This window comes from Pseudorca crassidens, chromosome 1 (assembly GCF_039906515.1).
Source record: "Pseudorca crassidens isolate mPseCra1 chromosome 1, mPseCra1.hap1, whole genome shotgun sequence".
NCBI classification, from domain to species: domain Eukaryota; kingdom Metazoa; phylum Chordata; class Mammalia; order Artiodactyla; family Delphinidae; genus Pseudorca; species Pseudorca crassidens.
The window spans coordinates 100,918,725-100,946,123 of record NC_090296.1 but is presented as its reverse complement, the minus strand read 5'-3'; the positions used below and the strand labels follow the sequence as shown (position 1 = coordinate 100,946,123).

General features: G+C 39.6%; 1 protein-coding gene across 2 annotated transcripts in view; it reads right to left on the bottom strand.

Annotated features, from left to right (window-relative positions):
* Positions 1 to 27,399, bottom strand: part of TMOD3 (tropomodulin 3) — an 84,901-nt gene that overhangs the window by 42,497 nt on the left and 15,005 nt on the right. The window contains exons 2-3 of one of the 2 annotated variants that reach the window (XM_067747211.1): positions 11,513 to 11,564; positions 2,822 to 3,015 (exon numbers count right to left, since the gene is read on the bottom strand). In XM_067747211.1, coding sequence (XP_067603312.1) covers positions 2,822 to 2,947 — 126 coding nt within the window. In that variant the 5' untranslated portion in view covers positions 2,948 to 3,015; positions 11,513 to 11,564. The remainder of the gene's footprint in view (positions 1 to 2,821; positions 3,016 to 11,512; positions 11,565 to 27,399) is intronic. The other variant, XM_067747204.1, reaches the window with a different exon arrangement.

Below are 27,399 nucleotides of genomic sequence, written 5' to 3'. Positions count from 1 at the left end.
TGGAATCCTGGCCCTTAAAAACAGTCTTTGACCACAAAATAAATGAGAGCTAACTCGCTTTGGAGGCTATGAGCTAAGCTTTATTAGAAGCACACTTTAATCAAGAAAGTTAATGGATCATAATTACTTAACAAATAGATAAAAAATCTCATTAAAATGACTGCCACTGAAAATTACATGCTTCTCCCTTGCAGTGGAATTTTGTTGTAATAATTTATTCCCAGTCTTAGAAATGAAAAAATACCTTTTGCCTAAGCTGGCTGGCTGTCTTTTTGAGACAGAAGTTTTGAGAAAACACAGTTAAGTTAACAAATAAATATATTGAATGCAGAGTAAGGAAAGTAAAATAGCCCTCCAAAATACAACAAAATAGCACCATATACAAACTTCATCTGCTCTTCTCTTATCTACCTTCTGAGACTTTGGAAGGTACAGTGTGTTCCTCTGGTTGAAGTAGCTGCTGCTACCCTGGCCCTCTTGTCTCCCCTGGTCCTTTACTGAAACACTTTCCAAAAACTTCACCCAACGAGTGGCAAGCTGTCAGTAAACATCACTGTTCTTCTAGTCTCAACTAACAGTATCTGAGGTTAGGGACGTTACAACTAGGGTTGGGGAGTCTGCAAAATACATCCAGAAGTTAGAACCCAAGCCTCCCCATACAAGAAGCAGGCCATGGATTTCCAAATAAGAAAATATAAGCCATCAGCTTTTAGACCTATAGAATAAAGCACGAGTTAAAGGGGATTCACTGTAGTTTAACAGAAAGACCACTAGACTCGGCCAGGGATCAATCAGGTAGTAAAGGATCTAGTCTCAGTTCTTTCCCTAATTGTAATAACTGAGGCAAGTCACCTAACTTTTGTTTTCCATCTGTGAAACAGAGGGCAAGCGCTATATCAATGTTTCTCAACAGGGGGTGTTTTCATCCCCCAGGGGACAATTGGCAACACCCCGAAACATTTTTGATTGTCACAGTTGGGGGGAGGGCATATTAATCACTTTTTAAATTTTCTGTATTTTATGATGCTTTGACATCTTGGGGGCCTTGCTAATTCTGGAAAGACTGCCCCTCCCAGGGCTAACTAATTCCTAGGGATAGCAAACAACTCCCCCCCAGCCCCTGCCATGTGCCTCTCATATGAAAACCAGCCAATCCAGAGCCCACACCCCTGACCACCTCTTTCATCTTTCACACACCAAGCCAATACTTCCCCTGCCCTAAACTGCCCAGGGCCAGGAACTGGACAACTAGAGACCACTCCTGTAGCCCAGAGCCACTGAAATTATTCAAACTATCCAATTCTAAACTTGCTCAAATCTGCCCACCCTGCCTCACCTATTCCTTCCCTTGGAAACCACAAGAAAAGTTCTGGGCCACACTTGCACCTCACTCCTACCTCCTGACCAAGCCAGCTGCTCCCCCATGTGGCCCTGCGTGGCTTGGTGCGCCTCCTGCTGTTGGGAACTGAAAGTAATAAACTCTTCTTTCAAGGAACTTTCCATGTATGGTACCTCACCAGACCAGGTACATTTTAAATCAGGAGGGTATTCTATTAGTATGTTGTGAGTAGAGGCCAGGGATGCTGCAAAACACCCTACAATGTACAGGGCAGCCCCACAGCAAAGAATTATCCAGCCCCAAATGTCAACAGCGCCAGGGCTGAGAAACCCTGGACCAGATGAACTCTTATGCTCCTACCATTTGATTCAAATAGGTCTGATAGGCTGAATTGCCTGGAGCAGATACCACTGTGACATGCAAAACAGCACTGTTATTCTGAGTTACCCCACAGACTCAGGTGCACTGAAAAATCTTCCTTATAGTAACCATTATGGTTAAGGGATTTGATCAGTGGTACTGACACATTACCCAAGTGCTAAAGTAATGCTGAGAAAAGGAGTATAATTCTCAATATAAATTAGAAAACCTTCTAGCAGGAAATAAATGTGTGGTAGTGACAAGAACACTTTCATAAAACAAACTCTTACCACAGTCCTTAAAAGGCACTAAAAGTCAATGTCTTTTTTTTTTTTTAAAGTCAATGTCTTGTCATAATAAAATGTGGTAAAGAAAAGCAGCCTAGCAAATAGCCATTACCTTCAGATCAAGCAGCCACAACCTTAGTGTTCTCCCCTGACTGCCTCCCAGCCGCACACGCCCTGCCACAACAACCGCTCCAAACATACCAGGGGTTAACAATTCCAGGGTCAAGGGTCTCCACCTTAGCCTTATGTAATGCATAAGGTCAGCAACAGCCATATTGCAAAATAAAACATATATACATATATTCAGGTCTGCTCTACATGGATTGCAGTATTGCCCAGAGTCTGCTTAGATCTATTCTACCAATAACTAGACACTTTGATCCAATTTGGTCAGCATCTTTCAGAAAGGTAATAATTAGATTTAAGGTCATGAAGGACCCTCTAGAGACACTCTCTACACTGCAGCCATCCTGGTACAGAAGCCCTGAAGAGGCATATAGGCTGGCGTATGTCAAAGAGCTAATCATCTGCTGCATTTTACCAAAAACATTCTTCCCAGCCCAGAGAGAAAAGATTTCTTAAAGGGAAGAAAATTTCAGGAGATGTTTGAAAATAAAAATGTTGGAGAAAACAGTTTAGAACAGTCATGTCATTAGAGATACCAGGCAGAAGTGGGGGTACTGGAAAGGAGGCCAGAAGTTCATTTGGATAAAGAGGAGGGGGGGGACAGCAGTGTCAGGGAAAAGTCATGGAAAAGCTAACTGTTCAAAGGCAGCTACTTAGTATCAAAGGGTTTGAAAAATTATTTCATTTCTCTTTATTGCCTAGCACCTACCTCAGGGTCAAGATCATCCAGCACAGTTTCCAGTTGTTTCAGTTCTATTTCTGATAGATTCCCAAGGAGTTCATCTTCATCAACATCCTTGTACTTTTCTAAGTCCTTCCGGAACGATAGTGCCATGGTTTGCAGTCACTTAATTTTTGCTATTCAGTACAGTCGGAAGTGACTTCTTATTTTTTTTCTTAAAGCTATGGAGAGAAGAAACAAAAACATTTAAAATATTAAGTCATCCCCACCTAGTTAGATCTATTTTAGGTTAAATGAAATGTAATTTCCATGTGTCATATATTCTTTGACTACGTATCACACACTACCCTTGCCTATGAATCATTCAATGTCTTTACCTTTTGTCTTTTGTTGACAAAAAGCAACCAAACAAAAACAAAAAGCCACACTGGGAAAAAAGAGGGGGAGGAGAGAAGAAAATTGAAATCCATTAAAACAGCTATTTGACAGAATTTAGATTCCTGATAACTGAGTTTTAGGGGGGAAGAACTATGTACCAAAATATAATTTTTTCCATCAATTGCTTTCAAATGATTGCTACCAGTACCAGAATACTTTGTTTAAGCACAGTATGTTTGAGGCATGCTTGTTTTCCTATAAATTGCTTAGAACATTATTTTCTGACTCAATATTAATATAGGGGAGATATTAATATACTCTCCATGGGAGGAATGGCCATTGGAAAAAACATTTTTTGAAAAGGTTCATTTAAAAAAAATTTTGCATTTTTTCTTCTAATTTATATTTTGTTGCATTATGAAAACAATACATTTATTTGGCAAAGTAATCTAGGTTACAAGTTGAAATAAAAGAAAATTCTGAAGAAAGTGCACTGATTTTTTAAATATGAAATATTCGATGTATTCTAACGAACACATACTAGCATTCTTATTAGGAAAAGGCATTTTTAAAGGAAAAAAACATAGCATTCTGAAAAGGTTTCAGCAAAATACTCAAAACCATGCTGGGATATGTCATCCACTGACTGGCAAGATTGGTCAGGAGGGTCTGGTGGTAGGAAAGGATCTTCACCATTTCCTCACCATGTTCATCCCTCCCAAACAGCTATGAAGCGACTCAAAAAGCAGTATCTTTCCAGATATAGCAGGACTATTCTATAGGAAAAAAAAAATACTTAAAATAAGTACTGCAAAAAGCATGAAGTAAAAATGAAGTATTTCTATAAATGCTAGCCATATATGTAGATCATTTGCCTCATAAAATGTTCCTATGTGAATAAGAAATAATCCTTAGACTTCCTGATTTGGCTAAATTTTTCTTGGCTGTAAAACGCCCAGCACTTCAAAGTTTGGATATACTTTCTACTCCCTTCTCCCAAGTTTTCCCAACTTAATATTTTAACTAATACATTTTCCTCCTCAAACTAGTAACATTTTATGGACCCTTTTATGTGTTTTCATCTCCTATGAAGACAGGAAGGTTCACCACAGGGGTCTGTCAGCTAGCAAGCATCTGGGACCAATAACAAGCAAATTATCAGACCTGTGCTTATGCAGATGTTAAATTGCAGGCATTTTGTGTAATTGCCCAAGACAGGTCTGGCTTACACCTGTTCTACTGGCACTTCATTGGTTGAGCAGTTACCCTGGTTTTTTTCGCTTTTTTGAACACATAATTATCATTGTTGTCATTACTAAGTTTGGTAAACATCCTTTGTATTTCCAACTTTAAGACAAGAAGCTTGCCAAGTATCCTGAGAGTGAATTTTCTCAATTAAAAATAATACAGTCTGAGGAGAAGATTCAATAGAAGGTACCAGCACTTTCAAATATATTAACCGTAAAATGCAATTTTAAAGAAGGTGGCACAGGACTTCCCTGGTGGTGCAGTGGTTTAAGAATATGCCTTCCAATCCAGGGAACACAGGTTCGAGCCCTGGTCCAGGAAGATCCCACATGCCACTGAGCAACTAAGCCCATGAGCCACAACTACTGAGCCCATGCGCCACAACTACTGAGGCCCACGCACCTAGAGCCCATGCTCCACAACAAGAGAAGCCACCGCAATGAGAAGCCCGCGCACTGCGATGAAGAGTAGCCCCCACTTGCCACAACTAGAGAAAGTCCGTGCACAAAAATGAGGACCCCATGCAAACATACATACATACATACATAAATAATTCACTTAAAAAAAATAAAATAAAGAAGGTGGCAGGCAATTTTAGGAGAAAAAATAAATAGAACATTTTGAAAAAATACTCACTTTATTAAAATACCAATGATATGGTATTTGAGACAGATAAGGGTAAGAAATTGATAAAAGTACATGAATAGGTACCATGAGTAATTATTTAGTTTTCACTATTTTTTAATGTTTGGACAATCAATCCAAAAAGTTTTTAATGTAGTTTAATATAATTTATTTTTGAGGTTTGTAACACAGAATAAAACCAACTTCTTGTTCAATAAACATTTCAAAGAAATACATATTATTTTGAGCATCCCCTCACTTTACTCTCAAGTGTTCCAGTTTGGGCCATAAATTCAACAGTCATCCTATTAATAAGGTATTATAATGGGCAATATGATAGGAATGAGGTGTTAGGGGCAAAGGCAATGTTATATGCCACCCAGGGTCTATAGGTTTGGAACATGATAGTCCTTAGAGTGACTAAACAGGTTACTCCAAGAGATGGCTCCTTATTCCAAAGTAAAATCTGTCACACAAAGCATGTTTACAGTATTGCTTAAAGATCAATAAAATGAACACCATGAACACACCACCCAGCCTCAGAAAGAAAACATTACTTTGTACTCTCACGTTCCCCTTTCCAGTTGCATCTCTTCCCTCCAAAGAAGTAGCCATTGTACTGAATTCTGAATTAATCATTCCCTTACTTTCTTTACAGTTTTACCTTAAATGTACATATCTTTAAACAGTTTTAGTTTTGCTATTTTTGCACATATATATATATATATATATGGACTCACACAGTATGTATCCTGTGACTTGGTTTTTACACTCAGCATTGCTTTGAGTTCATGCTTAGAGCTGAACTTCTTTCATTTTCATTTCTATATCATATACTGTTATATAAATGAACATCTGAATTACTTGTAGTCTTTCCTTCTCTACTTTTCTGCTGTTACCTATTTCCTGGTATACATGTGCAAGAGTTTCTCCAAGTTGTCCATACCTAGGAATGGAATTGCTGGGAAAAGGGTATGGTATTACTCAAGTTTACTAGGTAACGTCAAACGATTTTCAAAGTGGTTGTACCAATTCACATTCCTAGAAGATTCAATGCATGACAATTTCATGTTGTTCATCCTTGCTGATTGTTGATATTATCAGTTGTTGTGGGGTTTTTTTGCCCATTCTGGTGGATGTGAAATGATATTTCATTGTGGTTTTAATTTGCATTTTGCTGAGTTATGATGAGGTTGAGTATCTTTTCATACGTTCTTGGCCTTAGTCACTTAGACATAGTGGTATTCCTTAGTCTGTGAAGAATCTTTGTCCGTTTTTTTTTTAATAAATTTATTTAGTTTATTTATTTTTGGCTGCGTCGGGTCTTCATTGCAGCGAGTGAGGGGCTATTCTTTGTTGAGGTGCGCGGTCTTCTCATTGCAGTGGCTTCTCTTGTTGCAGAGCACAGGCTCCAGGCACATGAGCTTCGGTAGTTGTGGCAGGAGGGCTCAGTAGCTGTGGCTCCCAGGCTCTAGAGCGCAGGCTCAGTAGTTGTGGCGCATGGGCTCGTTGCTCTGCGGCATGTGGGATATTCCCGGTCCAGGGGTCGATCCTGTGTCCCCTGCACTGGCAGGCGGATTCTTAACCATTGCACCACCAGGGAAGCCCTCTTTGCCCATTTTTATATTATCTTTAAAAAAAAATAGATGCTCTTTACTATATTCTGGATACTAATCTTGTCAGTTATATGTTAAAAATCTCTTCCATTTTCTTTTAACTCATTAGTTTATTAAGGTATTTCCAGGGAGAAACATATCATTTAATTATTTTCATTTAATTATTTAAGGAATTTACTTCTTTGGCTTGTTTTTTTCCTTTTCAAAGCAATGGAAAGGCATTTCCTTCAAGTTCGGATTATGAGATCTTGCCAAGAACTTCCAGGTACTATACCAGAGTTTCCCAGAAGCTTCAATACTGCTTCAGTAAAAAGCAAACAACTGCTGCTCATCCTATTTAATGCTGCTCAAAACTCACCACAAGTGTTCACATGCTCAGAGTCTCTAACTTGATTGTACCTTCTCTCTCAACTCTCATCCTTTACTGAGGATTATCTGTGTGCTGACACTGTGCCAAGTATTAGCAAGAGAAGCTCAGAACTCCTTAAGAAGGGAAGCTCTGGAAGCCGTGCTTTGCTCTGCTTTCTGTCCCATGGATAACATGTCCTCTCTTGCTTGTCCTCTGCCATCTGCATCTTGGAAGGGGAACAAATTCTGAATGGTTTCAACCAGTGTGCTACAAAAGTTATCTTAAATCTACACTGGGTCTACAAGAACTTTTTTTCATCTCCAAGCTAATGTAAAATACATTTCATAAAAATACACTTCATAATCTACACAGCACAGGAATAGATTTTTTTAAGCATAATATTCTCAGTCTTTTTTTTTTTCTAAAGGTTGTATATAAGCAAAAGTTAGTTTTGCCAGATAAGTTAGGTAAACTTTCAGGCAGATGTAGAAAATCTTCTAACTTGAAATTCTGGTATGATCAGACTGTTTAATTCTCCATCCTTAACTCACTTTTTAGAGCAGTGGTTTTCATGTTTTAGACTGAATCAGAACCCCCTGGAGGGCTTGTTAGGACACCACCCGTGGGCCCCACCCCGTTTCCTGATTGAATAGGTGTATAGGGTAGGGCTGAAAATCTGCATTTTTAACCAGCTGCCAGGTGGTGCTGATACAGCCGGTCAGGAACTAGGCTTTGAGAGGCACTGCTCTAGAGGAACTGACTTCATAAATTTGTAAATTCTGACAACTAGGCCTCACATTCTTGCGGCAGTCTATCTTGTCCTACCCACTGGCTGAAGAACTTTGTTAAAATAGTCCCCAGAGTCTATGGGAACTGTTGCCGTGGTATGCTTTCCTTTTCACTCTGTCACTGCTTCACGGGATTTCAGTTAGCGGAGGCAATACCGAGGAACATAAGGAAACTCCTGGAGTATTCTGGGCCAAAAGCTTTCATTCCATTAACCAACTTCCTTTTCATGTATTACTAGTCTCTAGAATCCTCCTTATTTTTCACACAAGACTTTCAGGACCCTGTTAATTTCCAGGTGGATTCTCAGCCATCTCATTTCACAGATGTTTTAAATTTTAGCTTTCTATTTAGATACTTTTTAAATAGCTGTATTCTAGATCTTTGGGATCACTTTAAATGAAGCACTGTTGTGAGATTTCAGATGCCATATTTACATTTATATTTATCATTGCATCAGCACCAGGTAGAACTGCCTTAATTGTTCTAAACTAATACAGAGGCAGTCTTAATACCTAAATGATGCACTTGCACAAAATGGAGACACAGCACTACGTAACCAAAGGTTTCTCTGAGATTCAAACATAGAAAAATAGTAGAAGGGGACTTCCCCGCTGGTCAAGAATCCGTCTTCCAATGCAGGGGACACAGGTTCAATCCCTGGTCAGGGAACTAAGATCCCACATGCTGCGGAGCAACTAAGCCCATGCGCTGCAACTACTGAGCCCATGCGCCTTAACTACAGAGCCCACATGCCTCAACTACAGAGCCCACGCACTCTGGAGCCCACGCGCCACAACTAGAGAGAGAAAAACCAGCATGCCACTAGAGAGAAGCCCGCACGCTGCAACGAAAGATACAGCATACTGCAACGAGGATCCCGTGTGCTGTAACTAAGACCCGATGCGGCCAAAAATAAATAAATAAAATGTTTAAAAATCTGTACAAAAAAGAAAAACAGTAGAAGAGCTTTACCTGCACATGGTAGATGGTCAGAGAGGCACAGTGAACTCAGAGAGAACTTGTACTGAAGCAGTCAGTACCATATTCCCATCGATGCCAATTTAGTTTTCATGAAAATCAATTAACACTAGGATCCACAACAATTTTTTAAGAGAAATACTTCTCTATTTAACCAATCTCCACTTATTTGCCTTCAGTTTCACATTTTTTTATAGAGTAAGGTCTTGACACTGACTATTAAGAAAAAAACTGGAATTACGTGATTCAAAGTTACATTCTCTCAAAATATGAGGTGTTAACCCCCATTTCATCACTATTTCAACAGGGCAGGCTCAGAGTTCAGACTCTTATCTGTTCTCTCTTAAATGCACACATGTGATCATGTTGTCCTCTAGTTCAAAAATCTAAAATAGACTCATAGTACCTTCAGTGGGGTTAGGCAAAGTACAGTGTCAGTGGGCCAAACTCGGCCTGCTGCCTATGGCTGTAAATGACGTTTTAACGGAACATAGTGCCATTCACTCACTTACGTATTGTCCATGGCTGCTCTTGTGCTACAATGGCAAAGTTGAATAAATGCAACACAGACCCATATGGTCTGTAAAGCCTAAAGTATTTACTATCTGGCCCTTCAAAGAAAAAGTTTGCCAAGCCCTGACCTACAAGATAAAGTCCAAATTCCTCAGCATGATATATGTAGTTCACAACCAGGTCCCAGCTAGCTTTCTATTATAGTATTATCTCAGGCTGCTCACCATCATATAGTCTATAGGCCAAATAGGCCCCAAAGTTTTAGGTCTCTAGGCCATTTGCTTATTTCATTCCCTCTCTCCACAATGCATGCACTCTTTCTCATTTACCTCTGTCCTCAAACCCCTACATATTCTTCAAGGCCTAGCTAAAATGTCATACATATCTTCCCTGAAATTTTCCCTGCTCTCCTGTTTGATCGGACCCCCAGGAAAGATTAGTATCTTCAACTGATAAGATCAACATACAACAAGAGAATGTTTCCCAAAAAAGTAGATAGAACAAATGACTATAGAATGATGGTAACATAACCATGGAAAGAAGGCAGTAAGCAGGCAGATATAAGAAGATGGGATTCATTAAGCAAGATTTGGCCATGTTCATGAAGCACAAAGGAGGCATGATATCCTGACCAGCAGATGTGATTGGCTGGTTCCCACTGCAGTTATATGTCCCATCTGAAGAAGCATCAGATGGCCAATGCCTGATGTCATTCGACATTTACATCACTCAATTCCCCTTGTTCCTCTCCATGCTCACACCAAGTAATCTTCTAATTAAAACTTGGCTATTCATGTAGTCTTCCTCACTGTAGATTAATAAACTGATGTTTTGACTTATGCACCAGTCTTTTATGAGTGTGGTTAGTACGGGTCACTTTTTAAGAAATTAGGCACCTATTGGTGGATTGAAATCAGGTCTCTGCAAAAGCAAAGCTGAGGACCATCACATGAAATCCTATCCCAAGGATGGCTGGCCAGCTACTCCTAAAGACAACCTCTATCTCATGTCAAACCAACAATGACAGTGAATTAGGTCATCTTCTGTCTCTCTTGCTGGACACTGTAAGCCCCCTGAGGAAGAGAGATTCTCTCCTAGATCTCATTTCTTACTGGGTTGCCATCAACAGGTGCAGTACATGGTTATACATAGTTAAGCCAAACTTGATTTAATTGGATCATATATCAGTCTCTCCTTTCCCTTTTTTGGTAGTTCCCTCTACCTGCCCCAGGTATCTAGTATCTCTCTTGCTCCCTCACTCTATTTCCCTTATCACAACTAAAAAGGCACTGATAATCAGTCCTTGAGACTTCTGCTAATCCTTTACAGCCTCTGCATTGTTCATCTTTTCTTCACTCAGTGTCAAACCATTTTGGCTAAGAGTTCTCTGCTGTCTAATCTTCCCTAGTTAAAACTAAAGAAAAATATCTGATTATCAGTCACCAGACCTCTGAAATTAAATACATGCCCCTGATGATGATTTGACTTTCTTTTGAGTAGAAATGAATTTCCTCCTTGGGAGATACCAAGCCTTACTCTTCAGATGTGCTGGGCTTAAGACTGCGTGTCTTTTCCTCACTGGCTTCTCCTAGGACCCCTGGGTACTGAACCAACCTGACCCGCCAGATCAGAAACTTCTTTCTGTCACAAGATTCCCAGGTGATTATTTGTTTTCCAATATATTTACTGGTCATTCAACAAATATTTTTGAACATCTTCTGTACCAGGAATTGACTTGTTCCAGACAATAGGCATAAGAAGTATACAAGACAGACAAGTTCCTTGCTCCAGTTTAAAGGTGGTGGAAAGACAAAAAACAATGAACAAAAAACCAAGGTAATAACAGATAGCAATAAATATGATAAGGAAAAACCCAGGACAATACTATAGGAGAAGTGAGGGTTGGGAAAGTTACTTTAAGTGGTTCAGATACTGTTCTGAAAGGTGAGTTTTAAGCCAAGATCTAAAGGTCTCTCGCAACTCTCTCAGCCTAGGACTCTGCTAACAGCAGCAATCTAGGTGAAAAACAATGGTGGCTTTGCTTGAAGTTGTAGCTGTGAAGACAGAAGTGGGAAAAAACATGTGACATATTTCAGAAGCAAAGCCAAAAGGACTTGTTCACAGATTGGCTGTAAGCAGATAAGGACAAAAGATGCCCTAAGGGATGACCTCTGTGTTAATTTCAGTTAGTATTTAATAATTTTTGTTGTTGTTGTTCCATACCTATTTTTTCTGAAGAGCTGAACATGGCCCTATGCCACCTCTATTTCTAGGTCTGAAAAAAAAATGGTTCTTGGTTAATATTTTCATAATCGTTTGTTTTGAGATCCACATTGTAAACTGTTCTCATATGACAAATCTTGAACACCCATAATAATAATAACCAATTAATGAAACAAAATAAACCAATTAAAAATTACTAAATAAAACAGTTGCTGGCTATGGCCTTTAAATATATTTGTAGGCTAAACAAAAGTGCCTGCCTATGTTAATACTATTTCTGGCATCATCTTTTGCAAAGAGCTGAGACTAAAAAGTGAAACAAGCAAATGTTCTGTCATGATTTTTTTAAAAATATTATACAATTACTGTTCCAAACTTATTTTTCTCTCCAATATTTTTAATACTTATAGTCAAACTGCTGAAGAAGAGATGATCATGAATTTGGCACCCAGCAATCACTGATTTCAAGATCCACACTGCTGACCCTCAACACCTAGTCTCTGAGTTCCTTGACCTTCTCTCTTCTGATGGTCCCGTCCTCTGCCCTACCTCAGCTCTACATCCCTATGGTTGTAACCTAGCTCTAATCATTACCAATAATTGTACCCCTCCATAACTCTCAATTTCTTTGGAAATTCTCTGGAACTCCTCTAGCAAAACCCCAATCCTGCTTAAAACGCTCTTCCTACTTCTCACCTGTACCAGGGTGACAGTTTAAAGCAGGAGAAAAACACACCAACTGACCAGCCATATTTAATATTTATCACCACTAACATCAAAGAGTGCTGCCTACTAATCTCACTGCATTTCCCTAGTCCAGTCACTCTCCCACAATCTGACTATTTTACTTCTTCTTTTCCCTCAGACCTTTAATATTTCTTATCTATCACTCTCAGATGAAGAGCCTACCTTAATATTTCACTGACGATATAGAAGCAATCATAAAAGGATAGATAACTAAGCTCCCACTGCTACATCTACCAACCGACCTAAATTTGTACCCATATACTCTATCTTCTCTCTTGTTTTTATAGATAAACTGTCCAGACTCTCATCTAAGGCCAATCCCACTGCCTGTGACCAAATCCCATCCATGCTCATTTATACAAGATCACTTCAATAATTGGGCCCTTTTTCTACAGGATCATGCCCATCAGCATACAGACTGTAACACACCTCCCAAATTAAAAACAAGCATTCCTTTGACTTCATATCCCCCTCCAGACACTTTGCATCCCCCTCCCGACAATTTCTTGGCTCCTCTTTATAGCAGAATTCCTTGAAAGAACTGTTTTTGGTACCCCAAGTTCCCTCCCTCTTATTCTCTTATACCTTCTCCAATTTGGCTTTTGTTCCCAGCATTTACTCCACCCAAACTGACCCTGTCAGCAATGACCTGCATGGTGCCAAATCCAGCTGTCAATGCTTCTTTTTTAAATTTTAAAATATTTTATTAATTATCTATAGTATATTATTACGTTTTATAAATTACATATAGAACTGTACATCATTCTGAGGTACAGTTCTGTGAGCTTTGATAAATGCATAGAGTGGTACAACCACCACCACAATCAAGATACAGAGGCAGCTGTCAATTCTTAGTCCTCACCTTACGAGGCCTACGAGAAGCAGCATCTGACAACAGATCCCTCCTTTATCCTAAAACACTTTTCTCACTTGGCCATGGGGACATTATTTCCTCTTGGTCTCCCTTTATCTCTCTGACTCTCCCACCTCATTCTCCTTTGCTAGTTCCTCCTCATCTTTCCTACCTTTAAATGTGGGAGTGCCCCCAGGAGTTAAGTTCTTTGGACAGCTTCTCTTTCTATATTCACTCCCTAGGTGATTTCATACATTGACAACTCTTGGATTTGTATCTCCAATTTGGACCTCTCTCCCCAACTCCAGACTTAAAAATAACTACCTATGTAACATCTCTACTTGGACGGCTAACAGGTATCTCAAATGTGAATGAACAAAACAGACTCTTAATTTTCTCCCCCAGACCTGCTCTTGCCATGTTTTTATCATTTAATAAACAGCAACTCCATTCTTTTCGTTGCTCAGTCCACAAATTTTGGAGTTAACTTTGACTTCTCTCACACTCCGCATCTGATCCATCAAACATTTGGCTCTATCTTTAAAACATCATGGACTTACCATCTCCACTGCTTCCACTCTGGTGCAAGTCATCAACATATCATTCCTGGACCACTGCAATCTCCTCCTAACCGGGGCTCCTCCTCCCACTCTAATGCCCATATAGTCTATAGTCTATTTTCTGCAAAGGTACCAGAGCTATCTTATTCTTTTTAACTTAAGTTTTTATTGAGATAGTTATAGATTCATATGCAGCTGTAAGAAACCACACAGAGGGGTCCCCTGAACACGTTGTCCAGCTCCCCCTGATGGCAACATTTTCCAAAATTATAGCACATCACAATGAGCATACTGACATTGATATAGTCCACTGATCTTATTCTGATTTCTCCAGTTTTACTTGTACTCATATTTGTGTATATGTGTGTATAGTATGTTCCATACAATTTTATCACCTTTTAGGTTTGTGTATCCACCACTACAGTCGAGATACTGAACAGTTTCAACATCACAAAGATTCCCCATGTTGTCCTTTTATAACCACACCCATCTCCTTCTCTAACCCCTGGCAAACAACTTATCTGCCCTCCATTTCTAAAATTAAGTCATTAAAAAAATGCTATATACATAGGATCATACAATATGTAACCTTAGGGATCATTAAGCATAAATTCCTAAAGATTCGTCCAAGTTGCTGTGTATCGATAGTTCACTTTTAAAATTGTATTCCATGGTATGTATTTTCTGCAGTTTAACCATTCAGATGTTGAAAGACAGTTCCTGACTACTACAAATAAAATGTCTATTTGTGTACAGGTTCTTGTGTGAACTGACCAGATTCCATTACTTCTGCTACTCACAATCTTCTAACGGCATCTCATCTCAATCAGAATAAAAGCCAAATGGCTTTACAATGGTCCACAAGGCCGTATACAATGCCCACCACCCCACTAAGCCTCAAATCATCTCCAACCATTCTCCACTTTGCTCACAGCACTTCAGCAACACTGATCTTCTTGCTCTTCCTCCAACAAACCAGGCATACTCCTGCCTGAGGGCTTTTGCACTTGATGTTCCTTCTACCTGGACAACTCTTCCCTGAAACAGCTAAATGACCTGTTCCCTCACTTCTTTAAGATCTCTGCTTAAATATCAATTGCTTAGAGAGGACTTCCCTGTTCATTATATACAAAATATCAACTCCCACAGGCCCCTCCACTACTGCACTAGGCAATCTCTATTTTCTTACCCTGTGTTTCCCTCTATATTATTATCTGACATGCTATATATTTATTGATTCATCATCTATATCTTGTCACTAAAATCTAAACTATATTCAGCCAGAGACTCTCTTTTGTTCACTACTACATCCTCAACAGAGAATAGATCATGCCAAGTGCTAAAAAACAGCAGATATATCTAATTTCAAGGCTAAGTGTAAACTTATTAAAGTCACTTAAGTTAACCTGTAGTCATTCAAGATTATTGAAACACTAACCTCTTACCTTTATATGACAGTAGCTTTGTTTATGATGTTTCTTCCTAGATCAGATCTAAGTTAAGAAGTTGTTTAAGAACTAAATCGAGGCTTATCTATTAAGAAGTAAATAAATTAAGCTAAGAATAGGAAAGTTAACACTCGACTGAGCTGCCTAACTCTGTATTTTTAAGTTTCTCATATTAAATTGCTGAGATGGCCTGGCTTTTTTTTTCTTCATAACTTGTCTTTTTAAAAATAAAAATACATATACCTACCAGCATGGCTAAAATGAAAAAGAATGACAATACCAAGTGTAGACAAGGATGTGGAGCAACTGATACTCATAATTTGCTAATGGAGTGCAAACTGATTCAACCACTTGGGAAAAGTATTTGGTAGTATCTACTAAAACTAAACATACTCATACCACAATGGTGTAGCAATTTCACTCCTAGCTATCTACCCAAGAGAAATAGTGTTTGTGTTAATAAAATAAGATGTACAAAAATGCTCACTGCAGCTTTACTCATAATATCTTCAAACTAATAGAAAATGAGCCAAATGTCCACTATCAGGAGAATACACAAATGAACTGTGGTACAGTTATAAAAGACAATTCTACATTAAAGAGCAACTATGATTATGTGCAAAAACATGAATGAATCTCACATGTATTATGTTGCAGCCAAAAAAAATAAAATAAAATAATAAAATAAACACGCAAAAAATACTTATAAAATAAGTTATCTCTACCTGGAGATTTTAACATTTAAAGCATCTAAATGTTGTCCCATTTAATGTCGGCCTTTAGTTTCATCTCTGCTGGTCTGAGGAACATTCTCTTTGATGGAGAAAGCTGAAGTAAAGAAAGTAATCTATTTATTCCTGGCATTGCTAAAGCACAGGCTGAGTATGAATATCTGTCTGGGATATTGTGCAGCAGATTCCTCAACTGCAAGGGAGTTTAAGAGTCTCATAAGGTCATTTCCTTCTTATGAGCTTATGATTCTAATTAGTGATAACACTAATTATAACCAAAAAATGTACTTAGTGCTCACTGCGTCCAAAGCACTATGCACACAGTATTTACCTTCTAAAAACTAAAAACCATTTTATTTTAGTTGTATATTATGTATATTACTTTTGTAGTAAATAAGACATTTTTAAAGGAAATAAGTTGGATGCTAAATCTATCCTTCTGTTCACTGCCTCTTCTATACAATGAAGTGTAAAAGGCAGTGCATTAAGTAATGATTTTTGCGGAGTTCTTAGGACGCTATGGTTGACCCAGATGTGGGCACATCTGAGTGAGGTAGGTGCTCAGCACACAGAAGTTTGAGAAACTGGTGGTTGATTATTCTGTGTAAAAGTTCCATGGAAACTTACCAACCTTCACTAAGTATGAGATTAGCTAAGCAGCCCCGTCTTTCCTGTCACTGCAACTGATGCCGTCTCGATTTTTTAAAAATGAGATCTGTAGATCCCAAAAGCACAAGGAAAGAAAATAAAGTCTGAAGTCTGAGGGCAGTCTGGAAAAACTTGTTAGGGCCAGAACAGAGAAGAGATTTAACTGGAAGCAGGTTACTGAGGGCAACCTTAAAGTAGAAAGCAGCAAGGTCATTTCTGTGACTATTAAGAGAAATACTTCATAGGTTACTCATAGCACTTCAAAAACAATCTTTCAACAAGACTCTACCGAGAGACTTTGTGGCTCCCATGTGAGTACCCCCATTTCCTTTTCTGGCTCAAAGCAGCCAAACCAGCTCCCAGTCGTAGCCCACCTCCTCTCTATTTATTCTTTGTGGAGTCGCAGCAACAGAGGTACAAGGCAAGGTCAGAGAGGAACCCACTCTGTGCTGGGATGAATGCCACACCAGCCACACCCTTAACACACCCGTTTCTCAGTACCAAATGTTTTCCAGCCTTCTTTTTGGTTTGTTTGTTTAATAGATTGCGCAGAGGAGGAAATACTCAAGCTTTTTTAAAAGTTATTGCAAACTCAAAAAAATCTTAAAATAGGAATGACATCATAAACAAGTCTCTCACGATAATCAGGTTACAGAGCTCTTTATCTCTGATGGTTAACCTAAAAGATTCTTCTACCAGTTATACTGTGGACAAAATCAAATATGACATGAGGTGGCTTGCAGGAAAAACTTATCAGTGCTCAGCCATCAATCAAAATGCTGAATCCATTCCAAGTATATAATGGAGAGATTGAGGGTTTTCTTTCTCCTTCTCTACCAAGGGAAGTATCGCTATGACTCATTCTTCCTCTTGCAAGAATTTTCTTAATATACTGAGTTAGTAAAACTACATACAAAATCCTAAAATAAACTAGGCTAGATCTTAAAGAAATCATACTGAGATCAAGTTGAGTTTTATGCAGTGAACAAACGGTGAACGGCAACATCTTGCTGCAGTTTCATCCTTATGAATTTCCTGGGCTTCAGACCAGAATTCTTCCTTCATTCTGAAAAATTCTTTTCAACCTTACCAATTTCCCCATCTTCAGATCAATATGTATTTGTATATATTTATTAAGTGCCTATTACATTTAACGTGCTGTCCTGGGGAAAGGAGACATTGGACTGGAGCGGGGTAGGGCATAGGGAGAGGAAAGGGACCACGGGAAGGAGAGGAAAAGAATTTGAGAAAATTGTACAAACAGATTGTTGTTCTCTCTCCCAACTTTATAAGTGTTTCTCAAACTGGAATTTAAACGATTATAAGAATCAAAGACATGGCAAAAATAGGGCAGAGAGATTGTAATATTCAACTGTAGATGTAATGTTAAATGCAGATTCAATCTCAACACTTTAAAGTTTTCTTTGGATACACTGTTGTGCTGTCTCAATATGCAACACTGGTGATCAGCAAAGCTGGGCATATAGTGAAAGCAAATCTGATTCTCCCTCACACCTTCTCTTGCCACCTTCCATCATAAGACTACAGCCCAGGTGGCACACTGAAAAGAACCCTTCACTGGCATGTCTCTTCTCTTCTCCACTTCCTTTTTACATCCATGGGTATGCAGAACCCTATCCTCGAGCAATGCTGTGTATCAATAATTGTGCCACAAAAAAAGGATTAAGAAGTACATCACTGTTCAACTGAAAATGTGTTTATATAGAAAAATATACCTCCAAATGAGGAAACGATCCCGGGCGAAATCAACTATTCTCAACAAAATGTGACTTGATGAAGATGTACATAACTGTCGTTGGCAATACTTGCAGACCTGCTGGTTAACAGTTAATAAGGCATCAAAATATTTTGTGTGGGGCTTCCCTGGTGGCACAGTGGTTGGGAGTCCGCCTGCCGATGCAGGGGACATGGGTTCATGCCCCGGTCTGGGAGGGTCCCACGTGCCGCGGAGCGGCTGGGCCCGTGAGCCATGGCCGCTGACCCTGCGCGTCCGGAGCCTGTGCTCTGCAACAGGAGAGGCCACAGCAGTGAGAGGCCTGCGTACCACAAAAAAAAAAAAAAAAAAAAATTTCGTATGAAAGCTGTCCCAGCATTCTAGAGTCTTAAAAAAAGTTAAGGTTTTGGTAATACATGGGACAAAGTGCTCTAAGGAATTACCAGAACTATTCTAAACCACCAAAATAAGCCCATAAGATGTAGAAGATGTCAGAGAACATATATATTTTTTAATATGAAGTTTTCCCAAATCAATGATCATAAAATAAATACTAACATACATACAGAATATAGCTACTATTGTTATTTGTCTTGTGTATTGTGTTACCTGTATTCGTAATTGCAAAATAATGCATGATCTTGGCCAAAATGTCAAATAGTACCGTTGATAAATGTTGAAAGTAAAATGTTATTAAAGGACCTCCCTACCCTGTCTCACTCTGCTAGTGTTTTAATCCTTCTACACCAGATTTTGGTTTGAACTAACAATCTCACTCTAATAAAATTCACTCTTTCTCATAAAATTCTACTTTTCCTCCCTTTTTGGGTGGGTGGGTCTGGTTGGAGAGTAATGAGGATAAGTTTTAAAAGTTTAATGGGAAAACTTTCAGTCTTAAAAATAAGTGAGGACTTCCCTTGGTGGCACACTGGTTAAGAATCTGCCTGCTGGGGCTTCCCCGAAGGCGCAGTGATTGGGAGTCTGCCTGCCAATGCAGGGGACGCGGGTTCGAGCCCTGGTCTGGGAGGATCCCACATGCCGTGGAGCAGCTGGGCCCGTGTGCCACAACTGCTAAGCCTGCGCTCTGGAACCCATGAGCCACAACTACTGAGCCCGTGTGCCACAACTACTGAAGCCTGTGTGCCTAGAGCCCGTGCTCTGCAACAAGGAAGGCCACCCACAATGAGAAGCCCACCCACCGCAGCAAAGATTAGCCCCCGCTTGCCGCAACTGGAGAGGGCCCGTGCGCAGCAATGAGGACCCAACGCAGCCAAAAACAAATAAATAAATAAATTTATATTTTAAAAAAAATAAGTGAAAAGAAAGTTCTCGGTTTTAGCTAGACTATGTAACTCAAGGCCCTTTCTTTCCTAGAATAAGGAAAAGCCTATTTTTAAACTGCCAGATGAATACTTCTGAGTCTTTCCTGAAGATACAACAAACTGTGACAAGTTGATATACTTAATATAATTCAATTATGACTCGCAGAGGAAAAACAAACCAAAAAATCCAGAAAGAAATCCATAATTCTTAGGGAGAAAAAAGGCCTAGCACTTAGCTCCTAGCATTGGGGGTCAGTAGATCCATGGACTCAAGGGCTCTGTGACTTTGAGCAAGTTACTTCACTCCTCAGTTTTCTGGGCTAGATGAGGAATAACCAAGATATGTCCTAGTTCTGACAGTAGACTTCTCCAGGTCCAGACACGGGAAATAAAACAGCCTTTTCCCCAGTCAGGGTAAATTCTGCCTCAGTCTTTAGGCAGCCACTATCAACAGATGAGAAGTGGCAAAGGGATGAAGCCTATTCACTTCATTCCCAGGCTCAATGTCCTCAGGTCTCTTGTAGCTCTAATGTCTATGATCTTAAGGAAACACTAACTCAAACTTGCCAACATGAACAATGTATAAGTAGAAAGAAAAATATGAGAGTTGAATCATGCTAGGTAAGCACAAAAACAATAACGTGAAATACTTTAGGAAAGTGACTTGAAAAACCAGAACAGATTAAAGAATGAAAAAAAGTAAATAATGGGCTTCCCTGGTGGCGCAGTGGTTGAGAGTCTGCCTGCCGATGCAGAGGACGCGGGTTCGTGCCCCGGTCCGGGAAGATCCCACATGCCGCGGAGCGGCTGGGCCCGTGAGCCATGGCCGCTGAGCCTGCGCCTCCGCAACGGGAGAGGCCACAACAGTGAGAGGCCCGCGTAACGCAAAAAAAAAAAAAAAAAAAAGAAAGTAAATAATGAAGTCAAACATGGGCCTATGTTGTTATGTACTAGAGAAAAAGAAGTTAAAGTGGAATGACCATATTAATAAATGCTTTCTTGAAAGTTGCCAAATAAAGCAAATTTCTACAGATCATTTCCTATTTTCCCATAATAAAATTAGAACTGTTTCTATGAAAACATGAATTCCCAATACATCATAAATCATAAGAACGAATGCAAAAGAATTTTAATCACAAAATTAAATATAAATTTTACTAATACAGTAAAACTACTGAAGTATAAAGCAGCTCATGCACTTCTGTCTTGTTCTTTATTTCATTTTCTTTTTTAAAAATAAATTTAAAAGTATCTAATTACTGTCTCTATTTTAATTAAATATTAAATCCAAGACAATCAAGAGTAGGACAGTACTGGAAGATATTAGGAAAAAGACTTTAGAACAAGGAAAATAGATTGGAAAAATAGATTTGGAATTTAGGAAAGAGACCTTTGGGAAACAGGCTTCATAAAGGCTTTAGTTTCAGATGGTGATATTCTAAGAAATTTTAGAGGAGTCACTCAACCCCATTAATTCACCCATGTCCATTCCTCAAATCTGGCTCACTTTTCTCTATACCACAAGAAACACTAACGGTTGACAAATGACCCCTATGGTCCTTCCAAATCTAAAAGTCTAAGATCACTCAACTTTTAAAAATAAGTGCCTTGGGAATAACTCTGGAAAGATCCACAAGAACCAGAGACAAACTAGAGAGCTAAAGATACAGGGAGAGTGTTCACCAGATATCCAGTAGTCACTTTTGAGCTTTGTATCATGTGCATTTATTTTATTTTTAATTTAAATAGTAACTCAATCATTTGTTGCACTTGGTTGCTGTGTATGAAAAAACAGTAACAAGTATTTTCTCTGACTTTATGCATGCCACCCCCAGATAATAGCAAAAAGTGCTTTGGTGGAAAAGCAAAACAACGAAAAGCATCAGCCATTAGAGAGTCCTATTAAAAGAATTTCAGAACATTAATTAAGGGGAAAAAAGACTAACAATCTATGAGAGCAATAGTAAGAATCATTTAAAGAGATACATAATTATATATTCTCCAAAGCTCCACAGCTTGGGCCCAAAGGCCCTATATAACTGAGACTCTGAAACTGGGATGGGGCCAGTTTTGGGGTGTTTTATTCCTTTTCCCTAAGGAAACATCAAGAGAAATAACTTTTCTGAAGTTCTGTGCAGGCCTTCAAAGCCTTGAGTTTTTGGACCCTGCCCCTTCCCAGGAACAGTTCCAGTACCTAGGGAAATTTCTGGAGTCGCATAAAGAAAGGAAGTAAAAAACAATGCTTTACCAAGCCCTTCCTCCTAGGGGCAAGCAAACTCCTTGCCTGACTGAGCTCTTGCCTTCCTGCTCTAACGATCTTGATCACAGTCACCTGACTATGCTTCCTGAAACACTGCTTTTACATTTCATTCCTTTGCTAAGAATTTTTTTCTTATTTGTTAGGTGCTTGTATTTTGACAGTTTCTCCTGTGATTTTGATAAAACTCCACTTTTCTACTTTCACTACGAAGTACTAGGAATCCTCAGCTCTAATCAGCTTGGTTTCCTCAGGGTCTCACAAATATCCTAAGTTCACTTTTACCTTTTTGCCTCATTTGTTTCCCAAAATGGTCTGCACTTCTCTTCAACAATCCTCCCTACCCCAACCCCATATTTCACTTCTCCATCCTATCCAAACTTGCATACCCTTCAAAGACTAGCTCAAGTCCTCTTCTCCAAAGCCTTTCTTAGCTCCTCCAACCCTACTTGGCCTCTTTTCCACTCTGCAGGTCAACAACACTCAGGATGCACCACACCATTTAGCCCCAATACTTGCCATTGATTCAGGTGTTTGATGCCCCGCCTGCTATGAATGCATGCGCCCCAGTGGACCATGCCCCACTCCTACACGGTGAAGTATTTCATATACACCTTTGGAGAAAAAGCACACTTGTGACTTTTAGGGATACCATTCGTTCTACCCTAATCAATTTCAGGGGACTAGGGGCATACCAAGTTTGCTATAGCAATTATTGAATTAATTTTCAGAGTAACATGGAGAAGCAGTTATGTTTGGAGAGGCACATGCCTAAATTTACATAATGTCTTTATGTCTCAAGGGGGAAGTGGGGACTACAGAACCAATCAGAGAGATTTGGAAGGCCCTGGAGTATAATTCTCATCAGGTGGAGAATACCTAAGATGAGAGAATGAGTTCCCTCAGTTAATGCCCAAAAGGAGCCATTCTTCAACAAAATGGTAGTGTCCCACCACTCTGACTCAGTGTCCCAACTATAGAGAACCTCACTGTTAATGAAGTACTATGATATCCAGAGTGAATAACAGAAGCAATAACCAACAGATGGGGTACGTGTATGTAACCACATGGCAGCCAGGAGCAAGACCACACAACCCACCATAAATGACCTTGGGAACAAAAAGATGACTATCCTCTTATAGACTAAAGACAGCACTGAAGATTTTTTTTTTTTTTTTTTTTTTTTTTTTTTGCGATACGCGGGCCTCTCACCGTCGCGGCCTCTCCCGTTGCGGAGCACAGGCTCCGGACGCGCAGGCTCAGTGGCCATGGCTCACGGGCCCAGCCGCTCCGCGGCATGTGGGATCTTCCCGGACTGGAGCACGAACCCGTGTCCCCTATATCGGCAGGCGGACTCTCAACCACTGCACCACCAGGGAAGCCCGCTGAAGAGTTTTTGATAGGAAAATGTTATTTGCTATTACTGAATTGTACACTTAAAAAGGATGACTTTTATGATATGTAAATTATGCCTCGGTAAAATTGTTCAAAAACTTTTTTTGGTGACTTGAGCTGGAGTACTTGCATGTGGTGAAGCATCTGACAGTCCAGTAAGGAGCGGATATCACGGTTTTTACTGGAATTTCAAGACAGAAGGCAAAACCTCTGGTGCCAAATTTTTTATCATATTAAGATAGGAGAGTTCCCTATAAATAATAAAAATTACCAAAATATAGCCTTTGAGAAATACATATACACACACAATAAAAACCAAACCATATAAAACTAGTGAAATAATAACCATACAGCTAATGTGGATAGTTTCTGAGAAGGGAGAAATGGAAGGGGGTGGGGCTAGAAAGAAAAACAAATTCATATTTAAGATGGAGATAGCTGAAAAAAGCAGAACTGATGAAAGAAAGGAAGTCTCAGAAGTCACTGTTATTGGCCAAGAAGCTTGGTTTATTGCCCCCAGTGTCATAAGGTCTGCCTTGGCATAGCTTCTTTTGAAAAGGGCTAAGGGACATTTTTCCTTTAATAGCAAACAAGGAAAATCAAGAAAGCCACCTAAAAAGAAGTAAAGGCAACTTAATTTAAAGCAGAGAAGGAGAGGAGGTTACTGAGAGCTTAGTACAAGGACCCAAAACAGAAGTTTAGGGTAATACTCAAATTAACACTTATGACACCAACTGTAAACTAATATTTTTAAGTGATAGAATAAAAGTGTCTACATCTTTCTTACATCTTAGAAACAAGTTTCTTTCATTTACCTGAGTTTCTCGGATTAACAAAGAGGCCATATGCCATATTCCAACATAATGAAGAGAAAAATAAAGGTATCAATTTTTATTTGCATACCTATTATTTGCCAGGTATTTACTTTACCAAATACATCTCCTCATAATAACTCTGCAAAATATTGCTATCCCCATTTCATAAATGATGAAACTAAGGCTCAAAATAAAGAGACTGCTCAAGGATATATAACTTCTTTCTCAACAGTAGATGTGAGATTTGAACCTGACCCTAAAATCCATGCTTTTTATACTATATCATACTGCCTCTATAAAATACTTAGTTTCTACCATGCTTTTACTTTTGTTACTACACACCACACATTAACAGAAACAAGTTACTGATATGACAGTAATTGGTAATTAAGAAGCCGCAGCTGGAGGCAAAAGCAAAGGAAAAACTATAAAGTAACTAAAGCCCTAAGGTGTGGGACAATTTAATGTAATTACCAATAGTCCATGAACGGCAACAACCTCCGAAGGCAATTCAGTAGCACAGAATAATACACCTGATGCATGCAATGAATTCAAAATTCTATATCCTCCAAATCATCTTGGTTAAATTAAGTTTGAAGAACTTCATTTAAGAAGACCAGGAAAAGTTTTATAATGCATTTTACCAAAAATGACATTCAAAATAGATTTTTTAAAAGGATCTCAATCTTCTTACAGATATTTCACTTTGTAATCTTAGGCAAGACAGTAAACTACATTTTGTCTCTCTGTTTTTAAAATGATAATAATAATAGTACCTATCTCATGGGGCTGATACATTAATTCATTAAATGAATACACATAAATCAATTAGAACAGTTTTGACACAGAGCAAGGGTTCAATAAATTTTAGCCAATAAAGTCATTATCTTCAAAATTCATTTTTAAGGAATACTTCATTATTTCATACTAGGTAAATGAGATATTATCATACTGAGATGCATATAATCCGGACAATTAATTGCAAAGACTGGGTGAGAGCAATGAAGACTAAAAAAGGGAATATAAAAAAATGAGAGACAATGAATGTACAAAGAAAGCAACAGAAGAAGAGAGGTGTTAAGTCACCACTTTGCCTACACTTCTATCAACATTTATCTCATCATAATCAGTTGCTTAATACATATCTTCTTCATAGACTGTGAGTCCTTTAAGGACAGGAACTTATTTTTTTTATTTTATTTTTTTTAGTATTTATTTATTTGGTTGCACCAGGTCTTAGTTGAGGCAGGCGGGCTCCTTAGTTGCAGCTCATGGGCTCCTTAGTTGTGGCATGCGAACTCTTCGTTGTGGCATGCATGTGGGATCTAGCTCCCTGACCAGGGATCAAACCCAGGGACCCTGCATTGGGAGCATGGAGTCTTATCCACTGTGCCACCAGGGAAGTCCCCAGGCACTTATTTTTATATTATCAGCCCAACATAGTACCTGCAACATAGCAGATACTAAGTATATAACAAAATAATAAGGGGGTGGGACTCAATAAGATTTGAGATCAATGATGGGAGTACCTGATTTTACCATATCCTAATAGGACTGGGGGGCAGAGTCCGTAAAGACTTATCACTTTTTATTTAGTTGATTATCAATATTCTTTTTTTTTTTTTTTTTTGCAGTACGCGGTTCTCTCACTGTTGTGGCCTCTCCCGTTGCGGAGCACAGGCTCTGGACGCGAAGGCCCAGCGGCCATGGCTCACGGGCCCAGCCGCTCCGCGGCATGTGGGATCTTCCCAGACCGGGGCACAAACCCATGTCCCCTGCATCTGCAGGCGGACTCTCAACCACCGCGCCACCAGGGAAGCCCTGATTATCAATATTCTACTCCTCTATTCTTTCTGAACTAGAAAATAAATTTCAAAAATGTTTAAAAAAATAGTTAATTTGCTCTAAAATTAGAAATCTTTCAAATGATGATAAAACAAATTTTGGTAATATTTTTAATATTAAAAATATCTCTGGGGGCTTCCCTGGTGGTGCAGTGGTTGAGAGTCCGCCTGCCGATGCAGGGGACACGGGTTCGTGCCCCGGTCTGGGAAGATCCCACATGCCACGGAGCGGCTGGGCCCGTGAGCCATGGCCGCTGGGCCTGCACGTCTGGAGCCTGTTGCTCTGCAACGGGAGAGGCCACAACAGTGACAGGCCCGCGTACCGAAAAAAAAAAAAAATCTCTGGGACTTCCCTGGTTGCCCAGTGGTTAAGAATCTGCCTGCCAATGCAGGGGATAAGGGTTCAATCCCTGGTCCGGGAAGATCCCACTTGCCGCAGAACTAAGCCTGTGCGCCACAACTACTGAGCCCGCGCACCACAGGTACTGAAGCCTGCATGCCTAAAGCCCAGGTTCCGCAACAAGAGAAGCCACCGCAATGAGAAGCCCATGCACCACAACGAAGAGTAGCCCCCGCTCGCCGCAACTAGAGAAAGCCCACATGCAGCAACAAAGACCCAATGCAGCCTAAATAAATAAATAAATTTATTTAAAAAATATTTCTCTGATTAGCCTGTTATGCCCAAAAGGTAATCCAAATGGTCAGGGAGTCATAGCAATAAACAAGTACTAAAGAAGCACACCCACGTTTCAGCTGTTAATCTGCCAGATGCAGTGCAGATACAAAAACAATGACATGGTCACTTCCCTCTCACCTCTGGTACTAAAGTAAGCATGTTTGGGGATGACCAACCCTAAACCGCCTTCTCTGGGACCCTTACCCCAGGCCCTGTGAAGTACACAACCATAACAATGCCCCTCCCTCACAGATATTCAGTACAGGCAGTACCCCTAGCCCAAGCAAGATACATCAAATCCAGTTCTTCCCCAGGAATTTGGAAAGCTGAGAAACAAAACCTAAGCCGAGAGATCATATATCATCCAGTCTGGAGGCAGCATCACAGCAAGATAAAGTCACATTTAAGCTGAACCTAAGGTGAAAGCAGAAGAGAGAAAGAAAGCAAGAGAGAGTAGAGAAAGCCAGTCTATAAAGGAGAGAATGGAGCAGCGCTGGGGCATTTGCCTCAGGTGCGAGATTTAACAGGATGCCAAGAAACTCAGTAATCAAGATAGATAATAGTGTTATGCACAGTATTTAAAAAAATCCAAATTACTGTTCTGGAATGAAGCAGAGGCACAGAAAGAAGCCAAAGACAGTCCATGCAAAACTGCAGGCAGAGGGAGAAAGGACAGGGACTTTCCAAGTGCCTGCTCTGGGTTCCAGCTGTAGTTCATTTTAAGGAGCACAGCTGCCTTAACAGGGTAAAAACCCACTACAACTCCCAGCCCTGCTGCCATATCTTCTAGTAGCCTAGCTTAAATGCGTGGTGTTCCCTGAGATCTAAGAACCTTGATTAATAAACTCTATTTGGG